The sequence below is a fragment of the Aulonocara sp. 'chitande type north' Nkhata Bay genome, linkage group LG17, assembly GCF_057382095.1.
Source record: "Aulonocara sp. 'chitande type north' Nkhata Bay isolate Kocher_YH1m ecotype deep benthic linkage group LG17, A_spYH_male_GT1.1, whole genome shotgun sequence".
NCBI lineage: Eukaryota > Metazoa > Chordata > Actinopteri > Cichliformes > Cichlidae > Aulonocara > Aulonocara sp. 'chitande type north' Nkhata Bay.
In genome coordinates this window covers 29373428-29390690 of record NC_141360.1, presented here as the reverse complement: position 1 = coordinate 29390690, position 17263 = coordinate 29373428, and the positions used below count along the sequence as shown (strand labels likewise).

The 17263-nt window shown below is 41.6% G+C and overlaps 1 protein-coding gene across 1 annotated transcript in view; it reads left to right on the top strand.

Moving 5' to 3' along the window:
* Positions 1 to 12411, top strand: part of snd1 (staphylococcal nuclease and tudor domain containing 1) — a 175726-nt gene extending 163315 nt beyond the window's left edge. The window contains exons 23-24 of the mRNA XM_086269026.1: positions 8660 to 8704; positions 11378 to 12411. Of these exons, the coding sequence (XP_086125152.1) occupies positions 8660 to 8704; positions 11378 to 11443 (111 nt within the window). The 3' untranslated portion in view covers positions 11444 to 12411. The remainder of the gene's footprint in view (positions 1 to 8659; positions 8705 to 11377) is intronic.
* Positions 12412 to 17263: the final 4852 nt, after the last annotated feature.

Here is a 17263-nt window from a genome sequence, read left to right as displayed (position 1 = left end):
TGATGTCCTTGGAAAATAAAGCACCAATTCATATAATATGAAAATGATCCAAAGCGACAGACTAACCTGAATCAGAACAGCTGTAAATATTTTAAACTGTTAACAACTGTTAATATTCACCCTCATAACATACTGGATGTGCGTAATCAAGAGATTTTAATCTCATAGTGTAATCTGTCACATGCATATGGCATATCATGTGTAGTCCATCTGCTCATGTGTTTTTATTAAGCTTTTATATTTAGATTATCTTTGTAGCTGTCTGTTCTCGGACTCTATCACTGTTCTGACATTTTAAATTCAGCTATAGAGCTCGACATTGTGCACGCTTCTGTGGTAACAAAGAGGTGTTTGTGTACTGCTGTGCTCTGACTGTTAGGTAAATTTGGCCACAGTTCGTAGAAGAAGCCAGCTGTACATGTTTTCATCAAATTAGTATCATTAATGAGCAGTAAAGCTGAACAGCCACGTTATGGTTGCCTTTGGTAGCAATATTTAGAGCGATGTGTCATTTGGTCTGATTGCCCCTGTTGGCAACTGCTGTCATTGAGATGAAGAAAATTTGTATCTCTTTACTTCAGTGTAAAATGGAGCATTTGTGTCATTTTCTCTGACAGTAAAAGTGTAGAGGGGAAAAGGCATCGGGATGCACGAGAAAACAATTTTCCATCCAGTTATAAACGCTTAAGAATGACAATGCTGTTCACTTTGGCAAACAAGAGATAATGAATGTTTGCCAAATGTCCTGTTGGAAGGTTCTGTGTACAAAGAAAGTGACTTTTTAAAAAAAACACACATTTAGATCCTCTCTCATGCGCTAACCTGAGACTTGAACACAGACTTCAAGGCACAAGAGATATACTTAGCCAGCCTTAAATCGTCCTGGCACCATCAACTATCCACTCGCAGAAGGGCAGCTTTCCACACTGGTGCCCACTTAACAGACTTCTGTTTCTTTTTTCACCCTTTTTATTGTCTTTCTCAACTCACTGTTCACCTTATCTTTTTAGTTTTTTCCACTCCATCCCTTCTTTCTTGTTCCACACCTACGCAGTCCATTCCTCTGAATTCTTGTATATACCAGTGCCTCATTTCTGATTGTCATATTTCTCCCCATGTGTTCTGTTTTCAACTTTTAGTATATTTATGTTATCCTGGGCCCGAGCCATGTCATTTAGATGTCAATGGCGAGGTGCCTCATTTGGCTTTTGCTGATGTGCTGATTTGCATTTCGTCTTTCAGTGCTGTGTCATGATGAGCAAGAATCCCCGGGAATTATAGTGGAGAAGAGCTCAGATCAAACCTGCTGGTGGCCTCATAATGAGCTGTGATTCAAAATGCAGTTATGTGCAATTATTTGCAACTTACCTCAGATGTTTCTGTCCTTCAAACCCACACAAGGTCGATAATAATGCCCACAAGTTGCATGACAGATATATTATTTTCTTTCTACCTGATTGGGCGCACAAGTAATAAGTGCCTGGAGCAGATATTTTTAGCTACTGCACAGAACTTCACACTCGCACTTAATATTTCTTTATCCAAGTTGTAATGAGCCTGTCATGGCAGCTCAAGTGGAAGATGTCTGTGTGGTTAGGAGCGCTGTCGTTTGTGCTCTGCTGCTTTTCACCAGTGTTTTCTGTCAGCAGCTGCCAACAAATATGACTGATTCAAACTGTGGCGGGCCACGGTGCCGACTGTCTCACTCGGTCACCTCATCTAACCGAAGTCTGTGCTGGCCCCCAAAGTTCATTAGTGTTACAAGCTAATAATCTCCAGTTTACTAATTACAACTCAATTACAAATACGGAAGCGTCTGCCTTCACCACCATAATTATTATCAATCACCAACAGCCAAGCTGGAGTATCGACTTCGCTTCCACCTTGTTCCCCACAGAAAGGATTAAGATACCTTAACCTAATGTATATAAAGATGGAGAGAAGATCTTTACCTAAATGTTTTCGTGAGTGTGTCGGCAGAAGGTGGACTGTGGGGGAAACAGCTGTGAGGTGGCCTATTCAAAGTGAAAGCTATAATTACCAGGAACCCCTCAGGAAATATGGTTTTATTTTTTGCCTTTTATCTTCTTGCTCTGTATTCTTGCCGTATTCACACTGATGCTTTGCTTTTACCGTATGAATTTTGAGCAGCTGACTTTATAGTTGTGAAAAGCTTTGATGGCCCAGAAGAGACGCCTGTAAGCGGAAGCTCACATGATGTGAGGTTTGTTTATTCAGACTTTTTTTTTTCCCTTTTCCTTACACAAAGGGCCTCTTGGGTAGTGTAGTTTTCTTACAACTTGCTATAGTCCCCAGTGTTAGCTAGTAGGACAGAATAATTGTGTTAATGGAGTTTGAAAATGTAGATAAAGAGGGAGCCGAATGTGGGGAAATCAGGAAAGAGGGTCACACGTGCAGAGGGCTGCCTCCAGGGATCGCCTCTTCCATTTATCAAACCACGATTGCCCCTTTAGTCTCCAGTCAAGGGTCTCATGTGGTGAGCACCTCTGCTGCCATGCTGTTAAGGCACTGCTTTGGACATTGAAGATATGCCTCCTGGGAGTGTTGTTGCCTCTGTAGAGTAGGTTCTTTGTAACAAATTGAGGCCTGGTGGGCAAACCACGTTTCATGTAACACTGTTCCCCAAGAACAGGAGTCACATATGTAGCTGTCCCTCATGTATTTGACATGGAGGAAAGGAGGAAAACAATAGTAAAACACACAAGTGCAAACCTGGGTGATGAATACCAAAGATAAATAGTAATGTAGTAAAATTTGTGTTTGTGAAATTGTAATAAAAATGCCAATAAGATTAAACGAAGAATAACAAAAAATAGCAGGTTGGAGTTTGTGTGGCCGAGTACAGAAAGTAGGTACCCCACAGTGTATCAGATTTCCGCCGCCTCCGCCCCCAACCCAAAAAGTCGTCACCGTGTCATTTATAAATGGCTTTTAGCCATATCCAGTCCACCAGTTGACTGATTTTTCAGGTTGATGCCCTCGCTTTTCAACCCCCAACGCCTGTCACAGCCCATCAAGAGCCTCTTCATCCCCCCAAAACCCACAGGGCACACATAAACACCCCCCCACTGAGTGTCACGGGTGTGTTACAGCATAACCGCGCTCCACCAATGGCTCAATACCTAATTTACAAGTAGAGTTAGAGATGGGGCCTTTTAATGGACATTTTCTGCTCCCCGTTATTGACTGCATACACACTAGCATGCACTTTCCTCCCCTGCTGGCACTGCTCTGAGGGTCTTTTTTTTTTTTTTTTTTTTTTTTTTGTACATGTCCTAACTGACACGCGCCACTTCACAGATGCCATTCCTTCTGCAGATGTGTACACACACACACACACACACACACACACACACACACACACACACACACACACACACACACACACACACTGTTACGCGCCATCCTCCCTCCTAAGACCCCGGGGTGAGTACAGGAGGGGAGCAGAGGCACCAGGCTGTTTTAATTTATTCTGTTTTGTGATATGACCTTGCTGGGAAAAATAAAATGGTACTGGAGAAGAGCAAAATGTTCTTGCACAACTTTTATGAGAGTAAATTTGCACGTTAGGGTGAGATGCAGAGGTGTTATTGCATATTTACAAGAGCAGTTCCTTCCAGAACATCTGGGAGAGCACTAGACACTGTTTGCATTTGCATTTGTTGTATATGCTGGGGGTACACGAATGTGTCCTCTTTAACTCCACGAACCTACGCTGGTGGGCTTGTCATGCCACGTTCCCAACAAAGCATCTGATCTCATCCGACAGCCATGCTGGGGGGACCAGCATGTAACAGGACGTAGTCTTAGTTTGCAGCAGACAGGGGCAATGACACTCATGCACTCGATGGAAAGGAAAGCGGTGTGCTGTGATTTCTAACACGAGATAAAACGATGGGTCATCGCAAAATGGAGTTTTGCTAATTTCATTTTATCTCGATTATCAGGTTTTAATAAGTGTTGCAGGCCAACAAGGGTAGTCTGGTAGCTCATTATTTGGCACTGTTGCCTCATAGCATGAGGGACCTAAGTTAAATACCCAGCTGGGTTATGTCTACTTCAGAAGCTTCAATTTCTCCTGCTTAGTTAATGCCAGAGCATTCACGGAAAAGACAGGATTTGAATCTGAAGAGTTTCACTTTGTGGGCAAAATAAACAAATAAGCCAACAAAAATAGTTCATTGTAAGCGTTTGATCATTTGTGCAGCCCTAGTAGAAAGTAAAGAAAGGATTAGGAGAAATAAAAGCCACACACAAAAAATTAATTGCCAGACATTGTAGATCTACTTTGTTTTACATCCATTATTAAGAAAATAAATAAAAAATCTGATTCAGCGTCTTTCTATCTTGTCTTTACATAAGCACCACTGTATTCCTTCAGTCCTGACACATGACAAACCTTCAAGGAGTCCCTCCCTTGTTAGCTATGCGTGGACATGTTGATTGAAAGATGTCTCATAGGACAGTCCATTGCTTAACAGAGCATTCTCAACTGGAAACACCCTGAGCTGCGGACATGAAAGCTATTATTTTCTGGAAGAAGCTCTGACGACGATTCGTCTGCTGCAGAGTTTTTTGTTTGCAGTGTAGTCAAAAGGAGGCTGTGATGGCAGGCGGGGGGGACATGAAACAAGACGAAATAAGGATTGATAGAGTGGGATGAAAAAAAACGAGCAAAGCAGCAACAAAGAAATAGTGACAAAAGGCTGTTAGTGGCAGTTTTTATGTTGGAGTTTGACTGCATGTGTCTGAGAGGCTGTGCGCCTGATCATCATTGCTGCTAATGAGAAAAGTGCAACATGCACAGAGGACACGCCTCATTGTTCCCTTTCCACTCGGGTGGTTTTTAAGTCCTGTGACATCCCATATCGTCAGCGAGGACCACGTGAACACAACCGGGCACCGAAACGTCGATTAGTCACTTGTTTTTCATACACACGCCATCCAAAAATCTGACTAAATCTGGTTTTACTTTAGCATTTTCACGTGCTGTGAAATTCAAAGTCGACGCAGCTCACCTACGCACCAGACGTGCACAACCTGTCACAAAAGTGCCGCGTTAGCGCTCGCTCCGATCCACCACTTTCACACCGCATTTAGCAGAACACCACCTGGGCATGGCATGCTGGCCAGTGCGGGGAAATGCACGGTCTCCCTCCCTCGCTGCCTCTCTCACTCTCGCAGATTCACAGCCAGTCAGATACACAGATTAGTGCCAAACCGCCAGACCGACACCACCTGTCGTTCATCTTACGAGAAGCATCACACTTACACAAAGTCTCCCACCAAGTCTTGCGTGAGAAAGTTACCTGCATACATTAACGCTGAGTCAAAACGTATTTTCAGATCCTTCCCCTTTGGTGCGAATGCGAGTATCAGATAGATGTTTTTAGTCTCAGTCTTTTACAGTAGAACTTTCTTGTTGCAAGTAATTGCAAAGAATGAAATCACATGCATTCAGGAGCACTCCCACGTACGCTGCAGCCTCCTTAGCCAACAACATATTCTCTGGTGCCAGCATCCATAGCCACTGCTCACCGTTAATGGCATCTGTCTGGCATATGGGAGCTCCGTAGGGTCATCCAGACAAGCTCACTGTCGCCCGCAGCCTTCTGCTACCTGAACCCTCTACAAACTCTGCATTTTCTTTCCTTTTCTTATTGGACTTCTTTACTTTACGTGCACATTATTTTACTTATTCTACCTCCCTGCCATCATTTCCACATTTCCCTTCCTCCTCCATCTATATGATGACACCCTTGTTTGCTATAAAGATAAATATTCCCTTTCTTTGCCTCTCCAGACGAGTTTTACATCACTTTGTGTCACAAATGAGCCATTGTGCCTCTCTACTGGAGCCAATAGAAAAGCTATGAAAAGAAGGATCCGGGACAGGATACGTGCAGCCGTTCGAAATCCAAAGTCTGTCATCATTTGTGTTCAGTGAAGTGAAGTGAGGGGAACAGTGAAAGATGAGGGTGAGCCAGGAAAGGCACCCTCCCGACCACTGTACAAAGAGGCCCACCATGATAATTTCAGTATGGCAGCATATCATCTGTGCATATTGTGCTGTAGTGCTCTTGACTTTGCATCTTTCACAGAATACTTAGCATTTGGATTCAGCCTCTCAGCTCTATGGAGTTTGGAAAAAGTGCAGATGGAATACATTTCCTCTAAAGTTGAGCTCTTTTTGGGGTTTGCCATTTGTCCTCACAAATGCAATTCTCTCTTTTGTGTTTATATATTGCCTAATCCACTTTGGCGCGTATGAGACCCTCTTCCCCATCATGTTAGCTTCCCCTAGCTGTCCAAGTGTTGCACTGGGAAAGACTGCTGTGAGCACTGAGAGCTCTCCTCCAAAGCCCAAATGGCATCACTGGCCTTTTGTGTCTGTGAAATATCTTCGGCTGGGTCTTCCATATGGTGACATCTGCCTGATGGGACCAAGATGCCAGATCCCAATGCCTTCCAAAAACAAAAAAAATCTCTCCTTTAGCTGGCTTTGACGGATGACTTGTGCAGCCACAGCACTTTCCTCAGCCGCTCACTTACATGTGCACGCGCTCACACAGACAGACAGGTCTGTTATCTTGGCTGTGCCATATGCAGCGCAGCTATCAAATCAACCTATGTGCACAAGCTAGCTAAGCAATTAAACTCCAGAGCCTCATCCACACTCGACTGTTTTAACATCTGGCATCCTTGTTCTAGATGTGTATGTGCCAACCAGCTCTTCTGCTCTTATAATCGCCTTCAAAACATGCTGAAAAACGGAGTCTTTTATGTGGAAATACAATGACTTCTCTTTCAATTGACTTTTGATTTCTTTGTGTTCTTTCATTTAAGTTGTTTTCTTTTTACTGTCATGGTTATGTCTGCCACTATGTCAGAAAAGACAGGAATGAACAAATTCATGCATGCATCGTACAGATAGTGCTTATTCGGTAGATGTGGTGCAACCTCTTATTTGTGTTTGTGTACCTCGTGCATAATTTTATCCAATATTGTGAGTGGTGGAGGACATCTCGTTCCAGGGGTCTGTTGCTTGAGCTTTTCAAGGTCCAAACATCCACTTACACTGTACCCACCTAAGCAAACTGGCTCTCTATCCCCCCCCATGACTCATCACTGGTTCATTCAATGAGGCTAAATGGCTGTTCTAGCAGAAGCAGTCAATATGCTCAACACTGCACATTGGTTTGCTCTTCTCTCCTCCAACTCCTGTATAATCCTCTCCATACTCTCAATATGTGCATATTACCTTTGAGTAGATGTTTTTAAAGCAGCACTTCTATTGAGCAAATGGATAGCGTGGAAAGAGTTTCTATATACAGTATGTGGCAGAACTATCTGGGGACTTTACAGCTTGAATAATACTTTAAACTTGTACTCTTTGTTTTTATTTCATATTAGTTTTATTTATCACAGATTAGAAAGTTTAGATTTAAAGATTTTATCAAAAAAATACACCCTGAGATGGCACATGCTCAAGTTTCTAGCCTAGACTCAGTTGCTTTACCATAATGTCATAGCTTAATTCCGCTTTTTAAGGCATCGGGTTTTAGCATTTAAGTTCATTTGCAGACTTTGATAGTTCATTGTTGCATAGCCTTTGGTGAATAAACATCAGGTTGGCTGTATTTGCTATTTACAAGTTGATTCAACAAATAATTATGATTACTTGATACCTTTTCATCTTTTTTTTTTTTTTAAAGAAAACAGCAGATCTGTATCTTCGGTTCCTTTTTACACTATTTTATGTTTCTAATTAGCTGAATTGATTTTGCACTTCTGGTTGAGAAAAAGCTCGATTCAACTAAACCTGCCGGAGCCTATCGGAGAGTCAGTGAGTGAGGCTGTCGTTACAAAGTGCCGTGCAGTGTTGTTTTTATAGTTGTAGCTGATTAATTGCACAGCACCTACAGTATCCGTTACAATGCTTTTTGTTTAGCAAACAGTTGCTATAGTTAGCTATACAGTACTGCTCATAGCTGACTCTTTCCTTGTTAGTTTTCACTGTTCCACAACCTTACTGTAAAAACAAAACAAAAACAAGACAACTGGTTTTGTACAAAAAGAGGAAAAAAACACCAAAGGAGAACACCTTGAAGGTGTCTTACAAATGCACTTGTTTAAAAAAAAAAATCTTCTGCACACCATCGACGTGTTGGCCCAAGGCTGGAAGGCATGAGTATGAGAGTCACTCTTATCTTGAGTGACTTAGCATGAAGTGATGCCACTCCCATTGGTGGATTAACTCAGTTACAGAAAGCGTTGCACTGGAACATGACGTCGGGAGCTCCGTGTGCTTCCTTTGCATGTTTGTGTGATCTGCATCGCCCGCAGTAGCATAACCACTTTGTGTCTGCGTGTTGTTTCGATCTCGTTGATCTTCAGAGAACATTGCGCTCCTTCCATCTAGTGCTGAAGGGGAGGGTGAGCGAGTACCCTTCTTTATAAAAAGTGAACTTTGTGCAAAAAAAAAAAAAAAACTTGTAAATTTCCATGTATGCAGGTAAAAGAAATGTCTCAGGGGCAGAACAGGTTGAAAGGATGCATTGATTCACCTTAATCCTTTAAAATCCGACGGGTGACGCAGGGATGTGATATGCTAATGACTTGTCTCTTTCTGCCTCAGGTGACAGAGTACCTGAACAGTCAAGAATCTGCCAAGAGTGCCAGGGTAAGTCACTTCATCCCAGCCACCATCTTATTGTCTGTCGTTTTCTATTTCTTTTTCCTTTTTTTTTTTCCACTTTTCCGTCGCCTCCTCCTGTAGTTTGTCTGCCTCTTTGAGAAATCTACTGATGCCAAAACAAGAATACATTACAACACTAATTACTCTCCCTTGGAAACTATCAGAGAGAAAGTGTATCCTCTCCTCGCTGCTTTTTCTCTTTCTCAAGATGTCACACATTACATTGGCAGTCCGCATTGTCCCATATGGACTGCTGCCCACAGTCTGTGCAGGTCCGTTCTTTGAAAGTAGGGGGTGGGGATTTGTGCAAAAGAGTGCAGTGGGGATAGTGAGGAAGGAATGAATAGGATTTAGGGTCTAGCACACTGGGCTCTCATGTTGGAATGAGTCGAGTCGGAGTTTTGACATAACAATCCGCCGCAAATGTATTTATTCTGTGACCAGTAAATTGTGCGGCCAGCCAAGTGAAACTGGCAGCAAAAGATTGGAAAGGAACCCAGGAAATGTAAAAACAATAAGTGCTTTCAGACCAGAGAGTTCTAGGGACTAGTTGGTGGGGGGTTACAATTTAATGTGTAGTGCTATCTCGCGCTATGTGTAGCACAGATGGACGGGGAGGGCTGCGAGAGTCCAGCTCTCCAGACGCACTGCGAGTGCCATTGTTTACTTTCTCGTAATACTGTTTCAATTTCTTTTTCTCTATACATCGCTTCACTGTGTGTGGGGTTCCTTAGGTAGTGAGTGGAAATGGGATTTTCACTTAGAGTGAACATCATATTGAACTTCCTCCTTCACATATAAAGCCTGGAGACCATTGATGGTTCATTTCTGTGTTTTGTTGTGTTGTGTTTTTTTCCCCCCTTACACAGCTGATGTTTAGACTTCATAACATGTCCAAATTGCCACACTTGTGTCTAGGTCAAGTGCTGTATACGCTCAAAGGTTCCTTTTCTACTGAAGTTTCTACTTCCTCCATTCCAAAAGCATCTGTGTACTGATATATCATAAATATGCACAAGAAACTAGAAAGTCATTGCCTTTTTTTGGCAATAATGAACTAAAACATATTCATCCTGCTGCTTTTAAAAGTCACCAGTGCACTATATATGACTCGTTCCTCCATAAGAGTGATGACCTGCCCTGTACCTTAATGCATATATATCAGCACATCAAAGATATATGTGGTTTGACGATTATTTGGACAGTTTGCACAGGCGGAGACCACCGTCACTAATCTCTGAAGCGCACTGGGTCATTTTGTTCTATAAGCAGGCCTGAAAAATTCAGAAAAGAGCTTCTATGGTTTCTCCTAGTAAGTTATTTTTAAGGATTAAAGAGTTTAAACTACATTACCCAACTTCTTCAGGAAATCTGAATCCTGATCCTTTAAAACATAAATAAATAGAAGCCACTTGAACCTCGTCTCTTGTGACAAGGGGTCGTCCCAGCGGTTAGCGCCGCACGTTTTTCAACAGATGCCCTTCCTGACACAACCGCAAAGGGGATTAGTGTCTTTAGCTTGACTTGAACCATCAACCTTTCACTTGTCAAACACGGCTCTACGGGGCCATCCTTTAAAAGAAAAATAAACTGATTTTTAGTAGCAGGACAGAGATGTGAACAATTGGACACATTTATGGTTATGGTCTTTATGTTGAGGAGTAACAAAAAAAAGACATTATGTAAAAATAATAGAGGAGTAATAAAGGTCTGTTCAGATAAGTCCTGTTGACAAGGGCTGAAACCTGGAGACTTTGACAGGATCGTACAAAAAAGAAAAAGCCTTTCACAAGAGCCCCAGGAGCATGCAATAGACACTTGGATGTCGCTTTGTTTACTCTTGTAAAGCATGATGGCTCTACATTCTAAAAGAATCAGTCCCTCCTGTGCCGCTTTAGCTACCCGGCGGTTATACAGCATGTTCAGACAATGAGTCAGTCAGAGGTGGAATTGACTGTAATCACAATCGGAGTTACTGCCATGTTTTCAGGGTGTCAGGGAGGAGCAGGAAAAAAAGGCAGCGGAGTGCGAAACGGGGAAACGGCTTCATTCATTCTAATAACTACTGCTAATTAGCACAGTAATTAGGTATGAATCACAGCATTAACAGCTGAACGCGCATGCTTCTGAGAGCCATAAAAGGAGCATCCCAGACAGCAGACCTGCACATATACACACAAACACCTCCAGACCGGACGGCTTCTACGGCTTTTAAAAAGGCAGTAACTAACTGGGTGCTGTTCCAAAGTGCGCACACTCTTTGCCAACCACGTCGCGGTAAAGCCGACATTCAGGCAAACGAGATGGTTTATGGGGCAGTGCAGGATTGTCAGTGTAATGGAATAGGAGAAGTAATAGACGTGGTGGCGTTTGAGGCACTGCGAACCTCCTGGATACGCAGGTCCGATTAAATGGTGATGGAGATGATGATGATGCTGGCTCTTCGCACTGGTCTGTGAAAGCACTGAGCTCTCTCTGTGTGTTGCACTGAGCTCTCTCTTCCCTTTAGCTTCTTTTTCTTTTTTCTTGTCCATTTAACATGCAATGTGCTGGAGAGGTTATTGGAAGTTCCATTCAAAGCAATGGGGCATTTTCACCACATTGTGCAGTTATCTGTGTCAGTATGGTCAATGAGATCTGTCTCTGTCCTCCCATCAGCTCAACATTTGGCGCTATGGAGACTTCCGTGCCGACGACGCAGACGAGTTTGGTTACAGCCGTTAAAGAAAGGAAAGATAAAAGAAGATGCACAAAAAAGAGAACAGACCATCCATTAAACACCATTCCAAAGACCAACGTGGCGGCAAGTGATGCTTTGGACAGAAGACGAACTAAACAACAAGCTCGCGACTCACTCTTCCCTCATATTTAGCATTTCAACCCTCCCATCTGGCTTTTCTTCTTCTCTTACATCTTGTCCTCCTGCTAGCCCCAGTAGCTCCATATAGAGCATGCTAGCAAAGCTATAAGAAAAAAATAATTATCATGCAAGAATCACTTTCCTTTCGTCCTTTAGTTTCCCTAATCAGCGCCTGCACTATTGCCGGTCCGTTATTTGCCACACTATCCTCTCAGCAGTACCTGTGTGAATGATAATAAGTGATGCCTACGTATGTGTTTCAGCCAGTCATCGACTTTGCTCTCTGACACTCTAGCCCAAGCCCTGCTTTCCTCTTTACTCGGAAGGGAACGTCTGTTTCGCAGGAAAAAGCTCAATTTTTTTAATCTTTGTTTTTTTAAGCAACAAATGCTTCCCTAATGAATTTCTTGTAAATGTGAGGATATGTTGAAAGGTGTATATTGCTTTGTTTTAGAAAAGTGCTGTAGGTGAAGCCACACAGACTTGAAAAGAAAAAAACAAACAAACAAAAAAAAAAAAGGATGAATTATTTTTGTCTTCAGTGTATATCTGTGTGATTATGACATTTGCAGATGTTTTTGTGGGGAGTGTTTCGTCGTTTATTCACTGTCACACTTTTATGACCAGTAAATATCGATGCCTTCACGTGGCATTTTATCATCTCTTCTTCTGTAAAGTTTACATTCTGATAACGGTAATGATCCTGTCTCTGGCAGTCTCTTCTCTTCCTGTCTCTGTATGCCATGGCAGATACAGTGTTTGAATTTGTTTCCACATAATGGACCTTTGCATTCTATTAAAAATCTGATGAATAAAAAATAAGCAAATTAAACGTGGGTTTTTGTTATGTTTTCCTCAAATAAAAATGAAAGAATGCGAAAATGCAACCTGAAACAAAGTCCTTTAGACATAAAGCTCAGGATTTCAGTTTTTTTTATGGAGCACTTCAATGCAGATAAAAGGTTTTGTTTCCTGTAAAACACCACAATCCAGCAAAGGTCTTTCACTAAAAGCTTGACAGTTTGGGGTTTTTTTAATTTCTTTTTTTAACCACAAAATTTGCAATTAGCGATGCTAATTTGTCTAAGCTTGAGCTTGTTTAACATTCACCTCCAAAATCTTTCAAATGTATCACTTCCTGCTCAGCTACTGCTAACAAACGGGCTGTAAAATCAACTGTTTTCACTTAAAAGTTTATGTAAGTCGTGCAGAAGCACAGCTACTGAATTTACATGAAGTGATTTTTTTTAAAGTACAGTTTTGAAGTGTTTCCTGCCCGTTTAAAAACAAAAAACAATTCTCAAAAATAATTTTTAAACTAAAACCCTTTCGTACTGGATTGGATCCATCCCATTGGCTGAAACAAAATATATCTGTATTGGAAGAGAATTTGTAGCCTCTTTGCGACAACAGTCCAATTTGAAGATTTATCTACAATCAAGGCCAAAGTAATTTTTTTTTTTATCCTTTTAAAATGTTTTATTTTACTTTCATTAGTTTTAGTCTTCTTCATTATTGAACATGGAGGGTGTTTGTCAGGGGCAGAATTTAGACAAAGAGTTTACCCAATATGTTCCAATAAACGTCCGTCTAAGCCTCGTCAGGCATGGTGTTTTGTCAGATGTGACCAAAATTGACTAAAACCTCTAAATTGTTGTTTTACTTGAGTTAAATTAGTAGCATATCAGGGTGGTTAGCGCTGTCTGTCTCTTCACAACAAGAAAGCGCTAATAAAACTAGTTAAAAAAGAGAGCAGCAGCATAGCTTTGTGCTGAGAAACTGCACTACAGATGTCATGCTTGCTTTGAGAGAGTTGATGGAGAAGCAGAAAGGTGTGTTTGTGGATCTAGAGAAAGCATATGATGAGCTGCCAAGACCCAAACTGTATGAGGAAGTCCGGAGTGGCAGAGAAGTATGTGAGGGTGGTGCAGGAGATGTATGGAAGACAGAGTGGAGAAGAGATGGATGAAGTTAAGCTACAGACTGACAGATTAGGTCAGGCAGGAGTGTCTGTGGATAATGATGTTTACAGGTGACATTTGACCTGCAGGGAGAAGGTGGAGGTATGCTCTGGAGAGAGAAGAAAGGTCAGAACCAAGAGAAAAAACATGCGAATGAAGACGAGACGGATATAACAGGGAAGCCACAAGTAGAGGTAGCAGTAAAATAACAGGGGCCAGCAAGATCTATGGTTTGGAGACTGTTACACTGAAAAAATGACAGGAGGGGGGGTACTTACTCATCAGTCACTAAAGTATCTGCTGGGAGTGATGAGCTCTGAGCCTAGACACTAAACTCTTAACAATATTCTGCTTCTGTTGAAAATAAATATAAAATAAAAATCAGTTCAAAGGTGAATTGTCTGAGTTAAATGGGAAATGAAGGTAACACTTGATATCTTTGCTGAGGCAGAGGTTTCTATAAAAGTAGATCCATTATATTAATTTTCAGCTCCATATAGTCTTTTTTATTTTTATTGCGGGACTCTTAACAGTGTAAGTCTTTGCCTGACTCATAGTTTTAGCTGTGGATCTTTAAGGGGACCCTGCCTTTGTGGCTTCCACAAACAGTGCAGTCATTCCACTCCCTTTTAATCCTATTGCACATAACTGTAGCTGCCATTCAGCTGGGGGCGCTTGCGAGCTAGTCTTTCATTACTAGGAGCTAAACAGCTAAAATGATTAATTACACATGCACTTAAAGAATGCCTAATATATGGCACTAATTAAATAGAAAATTACATTCCCCTTATTAAATTAACTCTGTTTCGGTAAAGAATATCAAAATAAATAAATAAAAGTGTGCTTATTAACAGTTACATGAAGTAAACGGACAAAAATTATCTAAAGGAAAAAAATACAAATATTATCATTATTATCTCTTAAATGAAAGACCAAAAAATATAAAAACACCGCTATCAATGTGGACATAATCGGGTAACAATAGTTCAGCAGTTTTAATCCAACACAAGGAAGAAAACCATTTCTTTTCATCTAAAGTTTCCACGTACGGATTAGGATGCTTAAAAGGACTTAAAACAACAGGTCTTGAGTGTAAATATGCCAACGTAATTATTTGAAACCACATTAATAAGTCAGTGAAATTGTAAAAGCATATATAAACATAGACAATTGAAATAATAGTCGGTATACCTCATGGTTGGACACCATCAGCAGCAGGTTGAACCACTCAGACACCTGTCACACGCAGAATTTCTTTTCCTTTTTCGGCGAATTCTCTGTCAATCCTGGAGGTTGTTGTGCGGTAAACTCCCTGAAATACTCATCTGACTCTTCTTTGTTTTTGATCTTTTTTCTTGAGGTTATCTTTATCGGCTTTTGCCTGCAACTTGACAAAAAATAATATAAAGGGTCTATAATACAGTGCCCATAAACATTTAATGTAGCCTGCCATATAAATAAATGCTCTACTCCACATTAAATGACTGTTAATCATAAAGCACTCATGCTTTGCCAAATCTTACATAAACCACATCATTGCCTCCTCAAATCACCATACATATGGTTTAAAGCCTATTTCCCGAAGAGCAAACCTAACAAGGATACTGCAATAATAAGAATTCAGCAGCGCTTTGCATTAGCAGGTCAGTCACCCTGACAAAATAGGTATTTAACACACTGAAAACTGTGAAGCAGACACTTGATTTCCAGTGGGCTTCGGTTTACAAGTTTTTAATGACAGCTCTGTTTGTCATTAAAAGAAGTGCATCCAGACCTGCATAAGAAAAAAACCTCATCGCTCTCTTTAAATCAACACTTTCACTGAATTTCATAGGAATTTATTTTCAGGGCAGATTTTAGTGTTTAAATAACTCACAAAACAAGCGGCCACATTATTCCCAGCGCTAGAAAAAGCTTGAATCACTGTGTCATGACCTGGCTGAAAAGCCATGGAAAGGCACACAAAGGGAAGGAAAATATCTTGAGATTCTGAGTCAGTGGCGAGGCGCTGCGAGTGTGGATTAGTGACGAGCGAGATGTTGGATAGCACAAAGAAAACACAGATTAAGCAAGGGAGGGAGCTGAGGAAACACTGGGCCCAAGTGTCACCGATTGTCCTGATGGTCTGCTATTCCCACCTACTGCATCACAGAAATAGATAACATAGGCAGCACAGACAGGCAAGCAGACCATCGCTGCTGCTCAATAAAAAGCCAGTCCTTTAGTCCAAATGAAATCCCACTTGTCCGTTTCTGCAGCCAAAAACGTCACACGTTTTTAAAGAATGTATTATTACTGCTAGAGTTTATTAATAAAAGGCAAATGCTAGAAAATATTTTTGACTGAGTCTTTGAAGAGGCACATTTTTGACGGGCAGAAGCCTAGGCAGGGGATCATGGATAAGTAGAAAAAGAAAACATCTGTGCTGATTAAATCTGTACTGGCTGAAGAGACACATTCATGATACATTTGTTTGTCGAGGTGTAGTATGAAACCTCGACTCACTGCTCATTTGCTAGCACTGGGTTGGACGGCTTTCCCCTTCATAAACGCTTTAATTCTTCATGAGACAGATTCCTGAGAGATTTTGGTTCATATTTACATGATAGAATCACACAGTTGCTGCAGATTTGTTGCATTTCCTTCCAGGACATGAATCTCCTGTTCCATCACATCCCAAAGGTGCTGTTTTCGATTGTGATCCTGTGACTGTAAGTCCAAGAAAAGTTGTTATCCTGCTGAAAGCAGTCGTTAGAACACGGGTTCTCCGTGGTCATAAAGCTGCTGGTGTAGGCTGTGGCATTTAAAAGCTGCTCACTGTGTGGTCTTCTGCTGTTTGCACTTTGACCTGTTGTGCATTCAGAGATGCTCATCTGCACGCTTTGGCTGCATTGAGCTTCAGCAGCTCATCTTTATGTATCTAAAAGAACTGAGTTGCTGCAATGTTTATATTTTGCCATCCACCAAGTAGTATTTAGTGAGGGTATGTTTTAGGTCAGGGGTCGGCAACCCTGGGCACGAAGGGTTAACTGATGGCACAACCATAGCTGGACTGGCCATTTGCCCGTTGGGCCGATGTGATTTTTTGTTTTTATGGGTCGATGTTTTTTGTTTGTTGTTTGGGGTTTTATTTTGTAACGGTATAAACAATGAGAGGTGGTGGATTGGCCAGATGCTGGCCGATGTGTAAAAATAACTCAGTTGTTTGGTGGTGGCTATGGCGGAGCTTCCACAGAGGGCAGCAGGTGGATGAGGGAAAGTGGAGGCAGGAGGAGGAGAGATCCGAGGCGGCCGCCGGTCCGAGTGTCAGGTGAACTGAACTTCAGGTAAGAAGTTATAACCTGCAGCCTATCTGGGTCAGATATAAACCAAGTTTAGGTGGAGTTTATTTTCGTTGTGCTGACTTTTTACAGTCAGTTACAATAACTCGTACTGCGTGCTAGCTAGCATGACGGAGTTTCTATACAGCTGGGTGGGTGCTATGATGTTACTGATAGTGAACTTTATTTTATTCATAAGGTTAGTTAGTAGAGTTGCCAACCGTCCCGCAAAAAATGGAATCGTCCCGCATTCAGAGAAAATATTACGCGTTTCGTATTGAGCTGAAAAGGAACGCAGTTTGTCCCGGACTTCAGCTAGAATGGAAAAAGACAGAAAGCTGGAGTTATTCTGCGTCTTTACACTGTCAGCTGCCTCTTCTTCTCTCATTCTCTCCCCTCCCTC